Raw genomic sequence first — 21,896 nt, 5'->3', positions numbered from 1 at the left:
CCCCATCCACCTCTGTACCATAGTGTCTTGTCTGAGAGGAATCCTAGTGATACTGGCTTGTACAAAATGCACCTTCAGTTGTGGAAGCTCTCACCTAGGTGAACATGTTTGCAGTGCCCAGACGGCCATTCCCTTGCGCTGGCCTGGGCGTCTGCCAGCCTGCTTGCAAATCGTAGTCCTTGCCCTCCTGCCCATCTGGGAACCAAAGCATATTTAATGAGACCAAAATATGCTTGCTGAGGGAATTTGTGATGTGTAAGGAAAACATACAAGCATTTCGCAGCTCTTCAGAAGTTCAGAAGGCAGAAATATTTGAGAATACACATTTGAGAATTGATATGAACATTGGTCTAAAAAAGTCCTTGGAAGCCCACTGATGCTGATAATTTGGAAATGAGAGTAAACTTGAATTAAATTTTGTTTTTCTGTCTTTACATTCAGTGTCAAAACCTCTCAAAGGCCTGAATGTTGGACTAATTTCGCAATGCAGTTTTCAAGTGATAATATTGACATACCAGGTTTTTTTTTTTTTTGGTTGGGTTTTTTTTTTTTTTTGCTTCAATTTGCGTCACACCAACCTACACGTTCTAATAGCACAAATAAAAAAACTCACTCCTACTTGGCAGCCGCTTAAACTGAGGAAAAGGCACGAAGAGGGTGCTGGGGAGATGAAAAGAGCAGTGATCCTGTTTTGCTCTCAGTGGGGTTCTTCTAACACACAGAATCCTACTGGTGGATTATGGGTGATATCCTGTGGTCCTTTGTCACCGTTAGTGATAGCTAGCTGGGGTTAGAGGTCGTATGGCTCCATTGAGATGCTTTAGCTACCTCTCTATGTCACAGCATATAAAAAGATGAAAAGAGAGAAAAGCAACCTGAACTGTACATGCCTTGATTTGAGCAGGATAAAGATACAACTTCCTGAAAATGACACTTTTTCCGAAAAGAGGGAACTAGAGGATGTTTTGAGAAATCATGAATAAATGTATGAGTCAAAAGTGCAGACCACATCTGCTATTAGGGTAGAATGGATAATTAGCTGGTGTTCCAACAAGTATAGAGCACAGTCAGTCACAAAATGATAAAAAAAATGCATTGAAAAAATCAAGAGCAAACCTCAAATTGTGGAACTTCATCAAAGATGCATTTTTTAAATTGTATGGCTCACAGATCCCTTTCGTAGCACTAATCAGATCTTTCTATAAAAACTCTCTTTTAAAAGTAGAAGCATTGATCTTGGCACTGTTCTAAATTTTACAAACCCTGTCATATTCAGCTGATTACCATACATATTTTTTAGATGTTCCCACTCCTAACAAACTGACAAAATAAAACTGGCAGAAGTTGATGAACAGGGCTTTCAAAACATCTGCAAGCATGCCAAGCACATGTTTTACTGACAGTGATGGTGGAGAAGTGGAAGATGTAAACAGACGCTGATCCGTGCGAGACACATCACTCCAGCTGTTGGCTTCACAGAGTCTTTCGGGCACAGAAGGAGATTAACCCAGAGTAGATTCTGTCACGTTATTCCTCGGAATGCTACGAACCAACCATCCATCCATCCATCCATACAGGGACTATAACATTAACTATCTACAACTGAAAAATCTACACGTGAACAGTTCAGCAATTTAACATACATTGTTATTCATGTATGTGCATATGTGCACCTGCACACTTACACCAACATTTGTGTGCCTCAGGGTGTCAAAAAAGCTGCAGTTCCATTCTCCTTCCTGTAATTTAAGGTTTCAAACAACGGCATCAAGCAATGGCCATTCTACTCAGCATTCCCTTTCTATCAGGCTGAAAAAAATAGCTAATGTTGTGACAGACATTAGAGACTGATTACTGCCTACCTTCGTAGCAAGCAGCTATAAACAACAGCGTCAGTAACAATGCCTGAAAGCACCAAAATGATTTGATAAAACTAAAATCAAATAATTTTTTTAAATAGAGGAAATCCTGCTTCATGTATACAATCGTCCAAGGACAAACATCCAATTTAAACAATGACACTCAATGGAGGACATAGAAATACAGAATTGTCTTTTTTCAGTTAAAATGCATCTGATTTTAGATCTCAGGTGTAAGCTTGTTGTAGCTGTGTAACCCCAGCTGCTAATCCTCAGGGCAAACAGAGGAAAAAATCCTTGTTAAAGAAGCTGGTGGAGCAGCTAAGACTACTGATTAGGATCAGAGTGACTTTGCAGGCTACAGAAATACAAAAGCTCGGATGAAGGGATTTACCGAGGTGGAGAAGAATTAGACTAGCAGGGATCTGAGACAGCAATATGAGATGCAGATTTGACATTACATGGAAGGTCAGCCTGTTTTCTCTTCATGTATTTATGCTGAAGTTTCTAACCTTCTACTGCTTTCTGGTTTAGAGATTGTTCTTGTATATTCCTTGTATAGGGTGAAATTAAACATTGGATACCTTATTAATTATGCACTTTCTAACCCACTAAAAGTGTTTCTGCCTTTTCAAACCTTTCTGATACACAGTGGACATCCAATAGCAACCACCCCATTGTCTAATATCCCATAGAGAGTGAAAATAAGAACTGTATATTAATAAGAGTATCTCTGCTGCAAGGACAATGCTCTCCAGAATTATTGGCACCCTTAGTCACAGATATTAGCACATATATAATTTTTATGAACACAAATATAAGGAATTCGTATTTTATCTCATTTTTTAAGCATACCTGACTCATCCTTAACTTCTTGTTTCACTGGGGTAGCCTATAAATATGAAGTGACATGCAGGTCAAAGACCCTTAGTCATCCATCATTATATGGCAGTTCAGAAAATACATAAAATGAAATAAGACATAGGGTTGTTGAACTATGCAAATCAAGCAATGGCTATAAAAATAGCTTCATACCTGAAAACATCCATCTCCATTATAAAGGAAATATAATGACGTTCTGATCAAATAGACCTGTGATGAAACTGCCTGGAAGTGGACACCAGTGTATTTTGCCCACACATACAGTGAGAAAGATGGTTCAAAAGGAAACGCTTTCTCCAAAGACCACATTTTGACAGTTGCAGTTGGTCACATTCTGGGATCACCAAGTCTCCAACACTACAATTAGATGCCACCTACATGCCAACAACCTATTTGGAAAATTTGCTAGAGGTCTCTGCTGTTATCTGCTGTTTAGAGTGCACTAAACATTGTAAGAACTTTGATTTAGAAAGAAGTTATTCAATCAGATGAGACAGGAAAAAAGAGCATTTTGACAACAAACACCAGGGGAAGGTTTGGCACAAAAAAAAGCCAAAGTAATTCAGAAAAAACCTAATCCCCACTGTGAAGCAAGGTGGTGAATCTATAATGTGGAAGGGCTAGTTCTTTCCCAAAGACCCTGGGAATCGTTTTTAGGAGACATGTAGTTCCTAGATTACATTAAATACCAAGAGATTTTAGATCAAAATCTGTCTGACTGCAAAGTCATGGTATATATTTCCAGATGATGCAAAGCATACCTCCAAGTCCTCACAAAACTAAATAAAGCTTCTGCATTGGCCATCCCAGTCCCCTGAGCTGAGCCCCAATGAAAACCTCAGGAGTATAGCAGAAAAGTCCCCAAGCGAGGGCTAAGCAGTCTGATGGGTCTGGGGAAATTTTGTATGGTGAAATGGTCTTAGATGCCTTCATATGTGTTCACCCATCTCATCCAGCTTTATGCTTTCCTGGAAAAGGAATCATGCTCAAAGGTAATGGTGCCAGTAATTGTAAGACATTTTTTGAAATGTAATCTTTCTTTTAACAATTTTATTTCACAGGAAGGTTAGGCTTCCCTCATATTTTTGATATAAGATTAAACTGATAAAAAGTGTTTTATAGCCTTTTTTCACTTACCAATAATTCTGGAGAACACTATACTACTTCAAATAGGATTATATGAGTGGCTGCAAGTATCAGATTAGATTTGAACTAACACAACCCATTCACAATCCTCCTATGTACACAGATTTAATTTGATTTTATCACTGTCCCACTAGAAATCACCTACATATTTGTTTTCCATTGTCAAAATGCTTTCAACTTCAAGCCAATTCAAAATGCAGGAATCAAATTAAAGGTAGCGAGGGTGTTCCATAGCCAACCCCACAGTCATCCAGTCATGATCTGTATAGCTGAAAAACAAATTGCCACTCACCCTGTGTGCGGCTGAGCTGTGGAAGGAAGTGGACTTTGTTCCAGATTTCCTCTTATTCTTCAGGAGGGGCTGAATAGTGCTTTGATGTGGTGCTTGGTAGTGCACTAAACACAGCCTGTCCAGATGGGACTTTGCTTCACTGGTGCTGGAGGAATATTTATGAAGATTCGAGGTAGTGGCATACAGAGAATTGCTGTACAATTCAGTAGTTTACCAACAAAGGAAGTGCTCCTAATAAGCAGACACTCATGCACAAAGACACAGAAGTGTAGGACTGAAACATTTTTCTCTAAAATTGTTCTAAAAATGATGAAGAAAAGATTTATCTTGGTTAGTTATAAAGATGTTTGGCATTTGAGGGACATTCGGGTTGCTCAAGAACAGATACAAAGCATATGTAATGACTAAATGATTGGTACCATCTTAACCTCCTGTAGATTCTCTTTGTTGTGTCTTTGTTATGCCCACAGCTGAAGAGACCAGAATGGATCTTTGTGTGGCCTTCTTCAGACTGCTGTTATTAATTCAGTCCCTTAGTAGTCATGAAAAAAGAGGCACATAGAAACGATCCTGCAAGACAAGACTGACACTTTAGATGCCATAAATATGTTTTGAATAACTCTGAAACAACTTTGGTGACCTTATAACTAAAAGACCTAACTTCATACCAAAGTTACAAGATATTACAATCACATTGAACATATTATTTCATCAGTGGAAGCAACTCATATTTGTTCATGCATGTAAAACAAATCTCCTTCAAGGATATTTACTATTTAGAATACAATATAATGAGATGTTGTGACAGACAAAACCTATCAAGACCCAAGTTAGAGACAATATGTTGGCGGATTTGTCAAGCCTGTATGCAAAACACCATTATCATTTCCAGATGTTATTTCCAGTGTCAGATGAGCCTCCACAGCCTCCATCCTCACAGCATGGCGCTAATCCTGCTGCATTCCTGCAGCCTCTGCTGGGATATGGAAGAATGGAGGCAAATATTTCACTCAGCTTCAATCCAGCATGATGTCACAGACCTGAAACCGGCTCCCTTCCTTCATGATGAAGGAATTTAGACCGAACTAAAGTCTGCCTGTAATTATTCACTCACATGGCTTAGTGTTTTGAGATATATTGTGACCAAAAATTGTGGGGCAGTGACAGGTATAGTGCTCAACTATAACAATTTTTAATTTTCATATTTAGATTTCAAAACCTCTAATCCTAAATGATGTTTAAGAACTAGACAAACAAATAAAACAAAGATTAATGTACAATAACATTGTGATATACTGTTGTGATATACTACAAGATAGGAAATCACTAATTAAGCAGCTGCCTCTGTTTAAGATTTAAGATAAAATGACTGAATACACTTGTTTTCAGGCAGAAGCACCTGGCAGCTGGCTGGTTCTGTCATTCATCAAAACTGCTCTGCTAATATTTTGCTTTAGAAGTGGTCTCAAAGAATTTCTGAATCTGTACCTGCTGTGCCTCCTCATGTTGGCTCTTTTATGGAGCACATGAGGACCCTGCGCCCAGGGGCATGCCTCAGGTTTTTAATAATAGCTGCTTTAAAGGCCATCCTTTTTTACAGATTAAGCCTATTCTTGAACTAAAAGTGAGGATAAGACACTAAAAACCTAAAACTATGGCTGGAAACTCATCCAAATGCTTTCAGGTGAATATTTATTATTTAGCAGCAGTTTTTCTAACCATTGGAGGAACTTATTTTAGTAGTCTATATGATGCTTGTATTTCAGCAGTTTGAGAGACTTGAGGAAATCTGCTGTTTTAGTCATATGTCCTTTAACTGGTTTTTATGCAGGAATACATATAGTGAATACCATCACAGGCTGATGAAATTAGAGGCACAATTTCAGCCTGGATCCTATTAGTCAGTTCTGGGAAGTCATTTGCTGTCAAAACTCAGAAATATAATCTTGTGTTTGACAGAGTTCATCTAATTTGGAAAAGAAAAAAAAATTATACACCATTTTTAAATAGTTAGGTATTATTATTTATGCCACAACTTTCTGCACAGGTCGGGTGAAAACACACCATACCTCCCCACCCCATCGTCACACTTTCCATTCTGTGCAACTGCATACAAGTCGTTTAACAAAAAAAGCGATAGGGCATGATCTCAGGCTTCAGTTATTAGATTTAGCTCAGTATAATCTGATGACACTGAGGAGGAAACAGAATTTTGGGAATTTTTCAACAGGATGCTACTATAGATCTGGTAATAGTGCACCTGCTATGTAAAAACCAAGCAGCAATACAGCAATCTGATATACTTATATATGATAGTCAGCCATATAGCTTTTGCACCTACTGTGAACAGCTAGCACCACAGCACACACCTGAGAATAGGGAAACTATATTTTCAAATGTGCACAATGGGGATTATACTCTGCACTTGTGAGCCAAATAGTGAATAGTATCTAAAACAATGATCACCCAGTAATCTGACAATATGCGAAAAAAAACAAAACAAAACAAACAAAACCACACCACCCCCAAACAAAACCAAACCTGTCCTCAAATCATGTCTCAGACCATACACTGGGAATAAAAAGGTATTGCGTCCCATTACCAGTAATATGAAATCTGAACCTGAAACAAACGGATTTTTATAAATTAATCACACTGAGCATAGGTCATTCAAAAGAAGGCCTAAAGCTCTATTTCACAGAGAAACAAACACTCTTCATGGCTAGTTTAACAGGGGTTATACATATAATTCTATGTATAATTATATAATATAAAACATGCTATGAGCAATTTCATTTACAATATCACTCAAAATGAGAAATTCTTAAGTGTTAAATTCATTCTGACTATAAGAAAGGTACTGCATTTCCTCTGACTTTAGAGACTGGTTCACACACATACACACACACACCTCTGCAAATTAAATTGTTAGAGTAGTACCTCTTTGGTTTCTGATGTACGAGTAAAACCTAAGCCTCATTTTCCACCTCATGATGCTTAGCAGCCCTTTCCATGTTAGTGAAGCACAAAGCAAGATCCACCTTGTTTGGATATTCTGGAACTTCAGTGGTGAAAAAACCTTTCAGCATTGGTCTAGACAGTTCAGTCGCTCTCCACACTTCAAAGTATTTTTAAAGATGTATCCTTAACTCAACAAATATAAATTTTCCTCAGCTATATCTTTATGCCAACACACTTTTGAAAAATGTGTTAAAATATTAAACCATAGTGTGTTATACACTTAGACATGAGGTATATTTTGCCATTGACAATTTGTATAAATATTTTTGTAGTCTCTTATCAATATTATGTCCCTGACCATGGAAAAAATGTTGGTTCGACTTTTTTGCATAGTAGACCACTCTGAATCCAATGGTAACACTGCTGCAACTAATACACTTGTACCAGCTTGACACCCCCAGCCAGGGCACTACCATATCAGTGTTAACAATGGTCTGTGCCTCCTAAATAATGTTTGATACATAATTGTCTGATGGTCAAAAACAGACCACTGATGAACAGAATGTATTTAAGATAGGTACACTTAAAATGACCAGAGACTGCTTAAAGTGAGCAGGAGCAGTGGTAGCTCAGTGGTTAAGGTACTTGACTAGTAATCAGAAGCTTGCCCCACCCCACTACAGCCAGGTTTCCACTGTTGGACCCCTGAGCAAGGTCCTAAACCCTCAATTGCTCAAGTTGTATTCAGTGATAATTTGAAGTCGCTTTGGATAAACTAAATTTCAACAAATCCCACTGGGATGCGTCCATTAGAATGCCTTTCCTCAACATCACTGAAGACTGAACACCTGCACCAACACAGTCAGTTGACAACTGTGAGGTACAAAATCTTAGTCCATTTCTGTAAGATTAGAAAGCTCAGAAAAAACTAAAAGCAGGAAAACAGACAGAGAGGAATATTACTGGGCTAAGAATAAGATAGAGAAGCCCACCAAGGAAGCTAAAGGCAAACGTGCAAAATTGGAGAGCTAAAGTGCAAACTGGAGCAGAAATTTGCTTTATGGCACTCAATGCACAGCCTCACCAATTACAAACGTAGAAGCAACCAGGCTCAACTCTCCCCCACACTTTCTAATAAGATGAACAGATTCTACTGCCACAATGAACATCCTGCACACCCCCTCTCATGTCCAACTACTACCCCCAGACAATTTTTCCCCAGTTACATTCCTTTTGCCTATAGTTACACTTGGGTCACCTTTCTGCTAGCAGTGCATTAAACTGACACAGATTACAGACCACTCTTCATTGAATAGCAGGTTTACAAAATCAAAAAGCAAAGGGTCATGAAACTGTAGGAACAGACAGGATTTCACACTTACAACCGTAATAAGCCCCTGTTGTTGACCAGAAGAATCATGTATAGTACTCAACAATTCACATTACTGTTCCAATCTCCAAAACGAAAATTGCTATCTTCAGTGACTACCAATCAACGATTACCAAGTGGCTAGGAGATCAGCGATCAAGTCATTTGTGAAAGACAATGTGGATCCACTTCTTGACCCACTGTAATTTGGCTCCAGGCCTAAATTTTCATTAGAAGATGCAGGTAAACATGGGTCTTCACTACATCCTAGACTACCTGCACAATACCAACATTTATGCAAGTCCTTTTTATTGATTTCAACTGCACCTTCACTACAGTCAACCAATGTCTTATCATGACATGGGTTACCAACCTCTTGAAAAACAGGAGACAATATATCCAGATCAGACTCCTGGTACAAGAATTATGCTTGATTTCACATGTACACACCAGAGGGGTGCATCCTCTCTTCCAAACCTTACTTACCATTATACCAATGACTGCACTGCTGACCACCACTCATTAATTAAGCTCATCTCATTTGCTGATGACAGAACTGTAGGGAGTCTCAAAGAGAATGATCACTTGCAGCTTGGCTATTATGATGACAACCTTGAGCTGAACAGCCCCAAAACCTAACATGAGCATTAAATTTTGCAGTGGCCAACTATCCAACATGATTTCGAAGACTATCTGTACCATTATGAGAGTTGTTTAGTCATTCCAATTCCTGTTTTGCATTGCTGCCAGCTCCCTCAGATGGGAGGATCTCATGCTTTGTTAAGAAAGCTCTACATTCTTTCTGCAGCAGCTGAAAGAACTCAAGGTTTCTCAACTGAACCTGTTGTAGTTCTGTATAGTCAGAATTGAAAGGATCATCACATTTTCTATTACAGTCCGATTCCTGTCTTTCTTCTAAAAAAATATGACACAGAAAAACTGCTTCAAAACCCACTGAAAGTTTTTTAAAACCATCTTTTCTTAATTCTACACTACTGAATGAGAGGTCCTTCATCAATGAATAGTTCACCTTTAGAGCAAGGGCTTCTGCCCAGAATATCACTAATGACCAGGCCTATCCTTGTAAGTACTGGTTTCTTTGTGCTTGATAGTATCTTATTTTCCAAACTCTACACCCAAGACATGTCATTCCAACAGCTTTAACCCAAGCAGTATTAACATTAAACAAGCAAGATAATCCTGAATTTCACCTTGCATCCTACACACTAACCCATTACCTCAAGATCCGTCATCGTAAACTCTACTTGTGCTATTACTACACATCATGAAACAGTGTATATTTATACAGCATTTAGTACAGATAATGTATTATTTCAGTAGCATCACATTTGCAATATCATTACATATTTGCAATATCAAAAACCTGCACCGCCTATACACCCAACAAACGACAATTTATACCGTCTTTGGTGCTTACAATACATGATCACACACCTTTTCAGTGGGAAGTTTATATAAAAAAAAAACAAACAAAAAAAACAAACAAAAAAAAAAACCAACATCACTGTGACCTTCAGCTTTGTATTCACATTTTACTACACAAAAATTCAACACAAGACATAATATTGGTCTTCTTTAAACCGAGTCTGTCAAAGATATCACACTAAATAGTTGTTTAAATGGCCCAAAAATTATAAGGAAGAAAAAAAACAAAACAAAAAACAACAACAACAACAACAACAACAAAAGAATGAATCATCTTCAGTGCGTCAGAACTGGAAATGTTCATCAGTCATGTCGATGGCCCAGGCAAACTTATCCCTCTGAGTCTTGTTGTAGATTTTCTCCACTGGAACACGGTGTTTCTTGCACCTGCCAGTGAAACAGTGCTCTGATAAGAACAACTGAAAACCCAAATCTCAAAGTCAGCTCCTCTGAGGGACTGGGTAAACCTCAGTGCTGACAGCAGATTCTACTAAAATCACCTTAAATATACAGAGAAAAATTAGATCTAGACCCCATTGTTCGAAGTTGCACGTTTTACTGCATTTTCATAAAATTACACATACAACAAGGGTAAAGTGAAGGTATAGCACTGACCATACCGAATCAGATTTTGATTTCATTGTTCAAAATTGCCTACTTCCAACAACCATTAGACAATGTGTGTAAACAAAGTAGGTGAAACATTTCATTGACTATCGGTCCCAGTCTATTTGAATGAACAGGTCAGCCTGTCACTAACCACTTATAATTTTTAACAGATGTGGCATGGTCTGTTATTGAGCCCAAAAACCACTTGCAGAAGACTTTACAAAAAATAAATAAATAAATCTCTCAATTATAACCATATACAGAAACCATACTTTTTAAAAGTAACCTTTTTTTCCCACATTCAATCTTTTCCTTTGCACATTACTGGCTTTAATCTGATCACATGTTGAGACATATGAACTGGATGAACCCTCACTTCATCACCCCACAACATTCTACACCTACAAGCAGAGCAATACAGTACGGTACAGTTATATACTCACCACCCACTCTATTAGAAACCCCTTGCACCTACAATCACTAGTAGTACCAAACACTGCATTTTATAGGTGTACAATAACAGGCTATAGTCAGTTTATTACACAAGACTGTCAGCTACGCCATTCGACACTGGTCAGTTACTGATTTTGACCACTGCTGACATGATTTTAGGATTGTGGACCATTCTCAACACAACAGTGACACTGACATGGTAGCATCAACAAATTGTGGTTCACTACAGTCTCCAACTACACATACACATCCTTGTATAAATGTTTCTAATATACTGGAAGGGGAATATGTAGTCTTAATATTTTCCCTGGTTTAATCAGTAAACCTCAGGCAGTGTGTGGTGTGCAGTTGGAACATGCATTTGTGCTGTGCTTACCAGGCCACAGTGATGCGGGGGTCGAGGTAGTTCAGCTTAGAAGTGCCCAGAGCGATGACCTTGTTCTCCTCCCGGTCAGTCTCCTGCAGCTGGAGCTTCTTCAGCTGCTCTGCCAGCCTCTTTACAGCTTTCTCCTTCTTCTCCACCAGCCTGAGAGAGAGAGAGAGCGCTTGTTTTTAGATAGACAAACTGCAGGAGAGAGCAATATGCAGATGAGTAACCACTGACTACTGATTTATGTTAAAAAAAAATTTCCTCCAGCATAACAGATTTTATTTGGGTTAAGTACGATTCTATTTTCTCATGCATGGAAACAGATACAAGATCATCTTTGTACTTAAAATGATTATATGCACATTAAAGTATAAGTATTCTGTTCTGTGAATACATATGATCTTGCAAATGGAGATAAAATAGTACACCAAAACAAACAAAAGAAAAATCTAATCTGAAAGCATGCATTTCTCCGAATAATGCTGAAGGTAATTGCTTCTCTTTGTTATCTTTTACTCCTTGAATTTGAAGACTTTATTCATTTTTTTAAAAAACCAAAACCATGTCCAAAATGTTTCTCAGGGGGAAAAAAAACAAACAAACAAAAAAACAAAACACTCAGCAGACTAACATCAAATCCAAACATAGCAGCAACAGGGTACACAATGGAAATGACTTGGCCAATTTCTTACTTCCTTGTCTTCTCTGTTGGACACTCCTTGTGTGCTTTCTTTGCTTGTTTTAGCTCCTTTTTGGCATTCTCCAGATCCTCCTTTTTCTTTCTGATCTGCAATTACAATGCAAACATAACATCCAAAGCAATTTTAGAAAGTTACACAAAAAGCGGAATATGCATGCACATGTATTGCTATTCAACTAATGATGCTGGAAGTGATTATTGAATCACTTCCATTATAATAAACACACACCACAAGCAAACACTGAAGTCTATTATACTGCTATGACAGTAATTATAAAACACCATACTATATTAGCCTGAGCTACGCTGACAAATCTTAGAATTGCAAATACATATGCTAAAAAGTTTATTAGAGAGCTTATGGTATTATAAAAAGTAAAATAAACATAACACTTCAAGCATATTTAATCTGAAGGGTACCATTCTATGATTGCATATTAGAAGCTAATATTTAAGCCTGAACACATTAAACATTATACTTTAGCCAAGCGTCCAAAAGCATGCCAGGACTGACATGATTCATATAGTTTCTGGTATATCTGTTCAAGCCTCTGCTACTAATAAAGACACTCAAAAGCAGAGAGAGAATTTAGAACTGTGTTTAGAGATCAGCACCTGCCATTCCAAATAATGTTTTTGTTGAAACTACACAAGACGACAAGTGCTGACCTGAGATTCAGCTTAATTTTTTTTAAGAAAATGAATGGAACACCAGTACTCTAAGAGCTCCTGACCGACAGACGCAGGCCTGCTTCTCTTACATCCACATCATCTCTCCGCTTGACATTTCAAATGAAGAATTTACAGTGCAGCCACTGTTTTGGAAAATGTGCTTCGGATAACAGCACGGAAATATAGGCTTTTAGTAAAGAGGCATAGATGTATAAACTGTTTGAAAAAAAAAAAAAAAAAAAGTTTGTGACAATACTCTCAAAGTACTCCATCCACCTCAGCTACATGAACTTTCCCCTAACTTGACTAAGGTTTCATTCTCACATCTGATCTTACCTTCTCCTGTAGTGTCTGCATGGATTTCTCAAATGTTTTGGGTGCTGCCCTCTGGTGGTTGCAGAGTATAGCCACAGCTCGGTTAGCACGATTGTAAGCCAAGATCTTCTCCTCCACGGTCATATCATCTGACATTTACCCACAAAAAAGATTAACATCAACATCAGCTGCATAATGTCGACAATAAAGGTCAATGTTGCACTGCATCATACAAAATTCTGTAATTGTGACTTCTAATAAATGATTTAAATCACAAAGAGAATGCCAATGCCAGTATTCAGAGTGCTGGCCAGTTTTCATACAGCATCTCTAAGTAAGAACGCAAAACTCTCCCTCATATCAGAACTACTAATCTGAGACTCCTTAGACTACAAATCATTTTTAACGTATTCCTGTTTGTATCACCTTTTATGACTGATACTGCAGATGAACAACTTGGGCAATTAGCTGATAAGCTGAATGAGGTGTCAAAGCAGAGAAATGCTTATAGAAGTGTAGCCCTCACCGTGAACAACACGGTGGAACAAAATTATTTTTAAACGTTTTTACTAACAGACTACCTACAGATACAGACTTATGTTCCAAGACTGATATAATATCAGTCACGTGCCTAACACTGTTCCTGGAGGGCCAAAATTCAGCACAATCCCTAATCAAACATACATTATTCAACTTATCAGTTAATTACCAGGTCTAGTAGACTGCACTAAGCAAAGAAAATCACCAAACTGCGCTGGTCTCCGACACTCCAGATATGGGAGCTGAGCACCCATTGCTAAATTCCTGGGTGAAGTTAAAGTCCTCTTCAGTTTCCAGTCCACATGGACATGAAACTGATTCAGCAGTGCTACTTTGAGCTTCCTTCACAAAGCATGGACTATCGGCACTGACCGACGGTGAGTTTGCTGAGCTGCTCCTGCAGGGTGGTAGAAGCGTTGAAGGTTCGAAACACTTTGGCTGTCAATCCTGGCATGGCCTCATTGAGCTTCTTATTGAGATAGGTTGTCTGCACATAGAAAAAAGGCAACAGTTCTGTCTGAGAACATTCACATGTGTATAAATTGAGCAATTTTACAAATGACTAAAGATATGTATTTACAGAAATTCGATCGAAAAGGTCATCTTCCGGACCCTTGAATTCCATGAAAAGCTTCAGGTTTTTGTAAACCTGAATGAAAATATAAAATATGCAAACCATGATGAGAGAATTAATCAACATGCCACACTTCAGGACCATTTAAGAGTATGAATTTATGAACTGCATTTGCACCATTGCACATTTAGGCAGGGAGACTTCAGAGTCAAAAAAACCTGACAGCAAAACAAAGCTCACTTGTTTCTCCACAGGTACTTTGTTGTAGTAGCGGATGGAGTCTTTGCCCAGGAAGTCAAACTCCACCACATAGTCCTGGCCATCTAGGTGGTGGTGCAGGGTGATGTGCTCCACCCGGAGAGAGCAGCACCCCACTGTGTCTGCAGTGTCATCATCCTTCTCATTACCAGCCCTCAGAGCTAGCTACAAGTGCAGACACACACACAAACACACACAGGATGAACAGATAGATATGCAGCTATAAGATCATTTTCTGAAAGGCAGCTATAAGGTTTTTGCATACACATACATACACGCAGGTTGGTTCTTAAACATGTACCTTGTCAATAAAGTACAGTGCCACTCCTCGCTGCCTTTGTTTCATCTCTCGAGCTCTCCAGGCCCTTCGGTATTCACTCCTGATGCCGTCTACTCTTAGTTTCAACTTTCGAGCAGTTTCATATTTCTGCCAGTCCTTCTCACCCTGCCCAGTTCAGGGGAAGTAATACAGGACTCAAATCAAGACACTGTTAGAGTGATGGCAAATTATTATTTTTTATTCTTTGTTCATGAAAGCACCACCCAGAAAAACATATTCTGAACAAAATGATATGGCAACACTATTTATAAAACCATTGGTGAAGCCAGTAGACTAGGTTTGACTTAAAAAGTGTTGGCTGGTTGGCTGACTGCACTGAATAAACAAACTCCTGCCAGGATTTATTTTTAATATGTTACTAAAACTGGGCATGTAAGCAACCAGAACAGAATTGCCAGAACAGCACTAAAAAAAAGAATGATTAGAATCTTTACCCAGATTCCTACACTGGGATGTCACATTAATTATAAAAACACTCACCTGACATTGTGCTTGAATACACACAACTGTGCTTGAAAATAACAGGACTGATGCACAGGACTGAAACCATTTACCTTCAGTTTGGAGCTGGGGTTGAGCATGATGTACTTAATGTGTCCATGAATGTTCTCCACCCAGGAAGCCAGCCAGGTGACCGTGTTATCATGCTGCACTCTCTTCCACCGGTGGCCTGATGGTGGCTCTGGGATCTTTGTGTCTCTGACAAGGATGAAGACAACTGGGCATTTAAAAAGAAACTAAAAAAATCCAACTAACTAACCAACAAAGAAACTTAACTAAAAACCCTTAAAGCTTCCAAGCAAAAGCACTGCAGCACCATCAAAGGACTCAGGTGTCTCAACTGGGTCACATGTTAAAATAAAAGCTAAGCAGCTTTTCACAGATCTCGCTGCTGAGGTTGGGAAAATTCAAGATGCTTTCAATCTAATGACAGCTAAAGTTACACAAGGCCAAGATCAAATACAGTCTGTTTTCCCCTACTGTCCTCCCTTTTATAGCGTCAGGCACAATATTGACACTCCAAAAAGTGTCACGCAGTTCCATCACAAAGGTTGCCAAGCATCCAAAGTTTGATCATTTTGAAAGTAACACATTATCTTGATCGAATTTAACATGACTTGACCATCTTTTAATGCCATATGTAATTAGCCATATAACTTTGGCTACGCTACCGTCCCCATGTATCCCTGTTGTCGTTCTCCATGATGACTTATTTTAAATTTACTACTAGTCAGCCATCTATGCATTCACTTGTGGAAACATTTAATTACAGGACAAAGTCACTTTTTCACATTCAGTTGAAAGCTTTGCTTCTCATGGAAAATGTTCCATGGATCACGGTAACCTCTAGAGCGAAATAAGTTGAGTCCTCTTAACTGCCCCTTACTGAGCTAGGACCATAGGTTATTCAACACTAAACACAGGCTCAGAACTAGACAGTGTTTAAAGTGGGGAAAATCTGTGATCACAAAACTTTGTAACTGTAGACTGTACATTAACATCCTCAAACTGTTTACCTACACCAACATGCAACATTTAACAGTTTTACAGATTTTACTGCAAGGAAACAAACAATAGAGTACCCATGTGCAGTCATCAGACCTAACTGTTTTCAGGTGTTGTGCCATCCTCTCATTCATTTGCATGAACAGTGCACAGCCATAAAGAAATCACAACACCTAAAAACATGATTGATGCTTATTATAACTGTACAGTGGGGTCACACATTCTGACAACAGTAATCAGAAATGTGACCTGTGTACTTCTGCTGCTACAGTCACAGAATTCGGTGGTCACAGATTTCATTGTGACAATGGCACTCCCCTTATTCACATGTTGGCGTGTGTATTGGCTGCTATCAGGAAATTAAGTATTATATTCTGAATTTCTACAGTGAAAAGATAGAAGACATCAGTGCTGTTCACAACATATATTTAATTACTAAACTGACAAACCATTGGTCAAACTGTCATATAATAGGCTTTAAAATAATTTAATAATGTAATCTGTTTGATGCTATGCATGTTGCGTACTGTGTGTACGCACAAAAATACATGATTCGATCCTTAGACCAACCTTCAGGCCATTCAATTTTACTGAAGTTATTGTTAATGTCATAGTTGGCTGCAATAGTAGTAGCTTGTTTTTGCTGATGCTACATCAACAGACTCCTTGCTGCTAGGAGTTGCACTAAAGTACCTTGCTGCTTCTGGCCTGCATTTAGTATTGTCCTGGTGGAAACTGTTGTGTCATTTTCTGACTCACACGTTCCCTTTGTGCCCTTTTGCAGCCTGGACTACATTGTTATTTAGCATTAACATTACTCATACTAGACTTGTTGAGAGAACAGGAACAGGTGAGTGTCATGTAGAGCCCCCTGGGAAATGCATTTTAAATAGGGTAATTATGAATTGCACAGAACCTTATATAAAGAGGGCAGAAAAGGATATGGGGAGCTTGTGAGAAGTGCTGGTACACAAAAATAAGTCGCGATATGGTACTCTGGTACTCCATTAAGTACAGGCCCATTTCTAGCAGTGGAATCAGATGATGTCCTTATTGCGAAAATCTAATTTTGGGCAGCCCCAAGATCCCATGCTTCATCTATGAGTGTGCATAATATTCACTTTCTACCCATTAGCTTTATTTTAACAATAAGATGCCGACTTTGATATCTTAGGACAGCATGAAATCAAGCTCTTGCCTGTCAGCTCAGCTTTTACCTTGGTCCCGATATATTATGACTGCTGCTGATAAAGTTAAGCTACGTCTGAACTGCTGTTTAGGAACTACTTATGATTTGTTAAGATTTGTGCCATTTTGGGTTTTTCTGCCCTTTAATTTGGGGAAAAGCAGGGTGTTGGTGGTTTGTTTCTGCTCTGTCTTGTCATCTGGGTGTTGTTCAAAGCAGCTTGTTAAAATCATAGTTGCTGATACAATTAATATGACAGTAACAGGAGAAGGTAGGTTTGATATCTTTGTGCATTAAAGGGGGAGTCTAGAGAGATGCATCAGCTGGAACATGAAGGGCCTTAATGCTGTGAAGTGAGAGTTTTTAACTCATTAAAAAAAAACAAAAAAAGCTTAATGCTGAAATTGTGTTCCTACATGAGACACTTGAGAAACCAAGCTCATTTCCAGTTGCAAAAAGGGCAGGTTGGTCTAATTCCATTCAATTTTTCCATTTTAAATCTCTAGTTTTAACAAACTAGAACACCCCTTTTATCTCATCCCATCATCTGATCCACTTGGCAAGTTCAGTTAAATACTCATAAGATATTTATGGGTGGGAACTTTAAGGTTCATAACCCTTTTAGCCCATTAATTCTACAGCCTCCCACTTACTCCATGTTGATCATACAAGTTATGCAGCATCTTAAACTGGAAAAACATTCACCCCAAGAGGTTCGACTGGGAAATTCCACAGCTCATGGCAACCTCATTTTCCATTTAAAGACTAGGCAATAAATATACTTTGAATTCTTAGAGCTATATCTATTGTATGTTATCAGTAAGCACCAGGTAAAGTTGCTTTGTACCTTGGTAAATGTCTATGTTGTATACACTATCTATCTATCTGCTTTGTTTGTTTTAATATTTTGTATAATTTGTATGGTGTTCACCGATTATTGACTAAAATACAAAGATGCAAAAATAAAAACAACAAAAAACCTTGAAAACACTACAGTTTGTCAACATTTTGTGTGACAATAACCATATAGAAAAAACTAAAAATGACATTCAACTTATAAAATCACTAGAATGTGATAACTAAACAATTAAAAGCAATGGTTGTCACATTTAGGCATGCACTTACTGGCTGCAGTTAATGATCACATCTTCAGGCTGGACACGTTTTTTGAGTTTGCCCATTTTGGGGTGTTCCCCACGCCCTCTGAATAGCCCTGGAGGCTCCAGACGGAAGTTTCCAATTTTCTCCTTATGTCCATCCAGCAGGCAGTAGCCATACTCCTCTGTGAGTTTATCAGTCTCTTCCTTTAGAACCTGAGTGGCATATAATTAAATAACTTACACATACATACATGCAGAAAAATGTGGGGGAAGTGTTGCAGTGAAATGAACAAGCCATTGCACAATTTACAGACAAACATGAAATGTACACACCTGCTTTTCTTCTTTGGTCATATTCTTCTTTTCTTCAGCCTTTTTCACAAAGTAACTGTGAATGTGGCTAAAGTCACACTTGGAGAGCTTCTTGATCAGCTTCCTCTCATCTTCTGTCATTACCTAAAGACAAAAAAAACAACAACAACAAGCTGTTCTATACAGCACCACCAGGGAGAAGAGACACAAGGTATCAAAGAGCACAGATAACTTACTAAGATTCCTTAAGCCTCACCTCCCTCCAATCAGTAAAGAAGTTACTTTGAAAAGTCTCCTTGCTGGTGTACTCGTGGTCCAGCATCTTGGCATAGAACGTTGCTACCTCCTCAGTAGACATACTGAGCTTTACAGGCTCTCCTATAACCATTGAAACCAGCACACTCAGCTTTCAGGAATACAGGAAGTAGGAACCTGCTGAGAAGAATACTCACCATCATATAAAAATGGCACACTGCTTGGCAAATGCTCATATTCTGGTGGGAAAAGTGGTCCCTTATGCTCAAGACTTTTCCACTTCTGACCATCGGTGTGCTTCCCCTCCTCCCACCTGACAGGCAGATTTAAACCATTTTTAATGAATTATCAGAAAATCCTGTGGCAAGTAATCATAGCACTGTCACCCCAAGCACAAAAAGACACAGTTGTAGAGCTATAGATAAATGTGTATTTGCACCAGAGCTTGAGTGTGCAGAAGCATTTCTTTTTAAACCGAAGTTAACTTGTTTTACAGTGATGTGCCTGAAGAGCTCTGGTGCACACTTTATGTGCCCTGGAACAGAAACCAGATCTGTAAATTGTGATCCCAGCTAATCTACTAAATTTGCCTAAAAGGATGAGGAAATATGTTCTGCATTTGGGACGATGAATAAAAGTTATTTTGTCCCGCGAGTTGTACGAGCTAGTTAATCTTTGGGCAACTAACAGCTAGTGTTCTGTTTCTTGCCTAGCGGGCTTAGTTTAGCTCGTAAAGGGTTTAAAATTGTTGCTGTTGTTTTGTTTTTGTGTTAACCCTAACTAACCTTGGCATGAGCATGTTTTCAGATGCGCGAGCATATTTCCTCACAAAGTAAACACACGAATCTCTATTAAATTTCGCTGAATTCTGAATTAGCTGGCAAAGAGCAGCGTAATATTTTTTCATTACAAATGAAAACAAAACGAATTAATGTATACCCCAACGCAAGCATGTGAACAAACGCAAACACGATATTGTGCAACATTTAATATCGTCTTACTAGGAACCAATAGGTTATTGAGTTCCGCGATAAAGAGTGAAGGGGAAACCCCCCACATACAAACGGGGGACTTGCTCATATTAGACCTACAGCAGGAAAACTAAAATCTATGCCCTTTTTGCAGCAAAACCTTACATCTGGATGCAGTTTATTAGCTTAAGACATTATGCAGTGCCCACCCCCCAAAAACCCTTACCATTTCCATTTACTGGGTGCTTCTTCAGCTTTCTTGGATTCTTTATTTCCTTTCTGCTTTTTCTTGTCCTCATCCTCTTCTCTCTTGAACTTCTTATTTTTCTTCAGTTTATCATGATCTTTGCTGTGAGATTTCCTTTTCTTCTCCTGACCTTGTTTATATTTTGTGCTACTGACAGTATGCTCTTTCTCTGCAGTCTTTTCAGCATTGTGATTTTCTTCTCTCACTTCGGTATGATTCTCAACAGGTAGACAGTCTTGCCTGCAGCCAGAAACTGATTCCAAAGTTTGTAGTTCTTCATTTTCTTCCTTTAACAGATACAGTCACAGATATGGGATCATCAGACCTTTTTACTTTTGCCTCTTAAAATATTTTCATAACTAAATCAAGCATTACCAATAAGTAGGCTCATTTCATCTATATGTTAAAGTTCTATTGTGTGGTAAATTATAACATCTATATCATAACTACACAATTTCCATTTTTCTATTTGCAGTTAATCACAGAAGCATTTAACTGACAAGGTCATTCTGTTTATTTCTATAAGCTATAATGAATATTTGGTATAATTTTGCTAAATATTGCTTTCATTTAGACTTACATAGATCTCATCACTCTTGTCATCAGATGAAACTTTACTGGTTTTATTTTTCCAATCATTTTCAGATCTGCAGAGAGGAGAGACTCTTATATTCACATTTCCAATTGAAAATTATTAAAATGTACAACATTGCTTGTCTTTTGCAAACGTTCAAACAATTGTAAATTTACATTGTCTCATTCTTTTTAAACAAACACCAGTGACTGATGCAATAGACCCTACTACAATCACCAAAACATGATTATATATTATGCACACACAGTTCCACAAGGCTTGAAAAAAGCTTCTGAGCTTCCTTTTGTCAGAATTGGGCTGAATTAAGAAACACTGTAGTTTGCCAATAATTAAGATTCTTCCCATCATTTGGGCTGTGGTGTAATCTTGTGCTTTCCCTGAAATTGCTTTTGAGGAAGGATTCATCCCCCAGCAAGGCTTCTTAGATTCTTTAGAAAGTATGCTACCACTTATCTTTATAGTTAGGATCAACAGATCATATATAACACAGAAATAAACATTGGTTATTGATGTATGAAAAAAAAGTTTTTAAGACAAAATCTTACTTTTACCTGCTCTTTGACATCTTACAATCTTCATTATCTGTATTTTTTTCTCTTATAGGGAGATGGTGGCTGCCTTCCCTGCCATTACTTTTATTCTAGAAATTATGCAGAAGAAAGAATAATTAATTTGATTACTCAAAGAAAGAAAGAAAGAAAAAGAAATAGAGAAACAAGAACAATGCAGTGCACCTTATGTTTGTTTACTTCCTCCTTTTCATTTTGACTGCTAAATTAGGAGAAAAAAGGCCCATTAATATTGTTGTCCTTATAACCACAACTAATATAAAATTTTAGGTAAATTTTAGTGCTGCTAACATGTCACATTCTTCATTTTCGGTTTTTCTACAAGGAAGCATTATTACTGTGGAGTTGTTGTTTCCATCCAGTGATGCC

The 21,896-nt window shown here is 38.2% G+C and overlaps 1 protein-coding gene across 1 annotated transcript; it reads right to left on the bottom strand.

The window, feature by feature from the left end:
* Positions 1 to 5,941: 5,941 nt before the first annotated feature.
* top1mt (DNA topoisomerase I mitochondrial) lies at positions 5,942 to 21,891 on the bottom strand. The gene is made up of 18 exons (XM_081697006.1): positions 21,819 to 21,891; positions 21,693 to 21,729; positions 21,510 to 21,598; positions 20,944 to 21,010; positions 20,343 to 20,650; positions 19,343 to 19,458; positions 19,147 to 19,268; positions 18,912 to 19,034; positions 18,604 to 18,791; positions 15,341 to 15,485; positions 14,748 to 14,891; positions 14,429 to 14,611; positions 14,195 to 14,263; positions 13,987 to 14,101; positions 13,096 to 13,223; positions 12,080 to 12,174; positions 11,394 to 11,543; positions 5,942 to 10,342 (listed from the first exon to the last, which is right to left on the bottom strand). Exons 1-18 carry the CDS (start codon positions 21,857 to 21,859, stop codon positions 10,240 to 10,242), a joined length of 2,223 nt encoding a protein of 740 aa, XP_081553132.1. The 5' UTR covers positions 21,860 to 21,891; the 3' UTR covers positions 5,942 to 10,239.
* Between the last annotated feature and the right edge of the window lie 5 nt (positions 21,892 to 21,896).

This window comes from Electrophorus electricus, chromosome 14, assembly GCF_041902795.1.
Source record: "Electrophorus electricus isolate QZ-2024a chromosome 14, ASM4190279v1, whole genome shotgun sequence".
Taxonomy (NCBI): domain Eukaryota; kingdom Metazoa; phylum Chordata; class Actinopteri; order Gymnotiformes; family Gymnotidae; genus Electrophorus; species Electrophorus electricus.
This window is presented reverse-complemented; position numbering and strand designations above follow the sequence as displayed.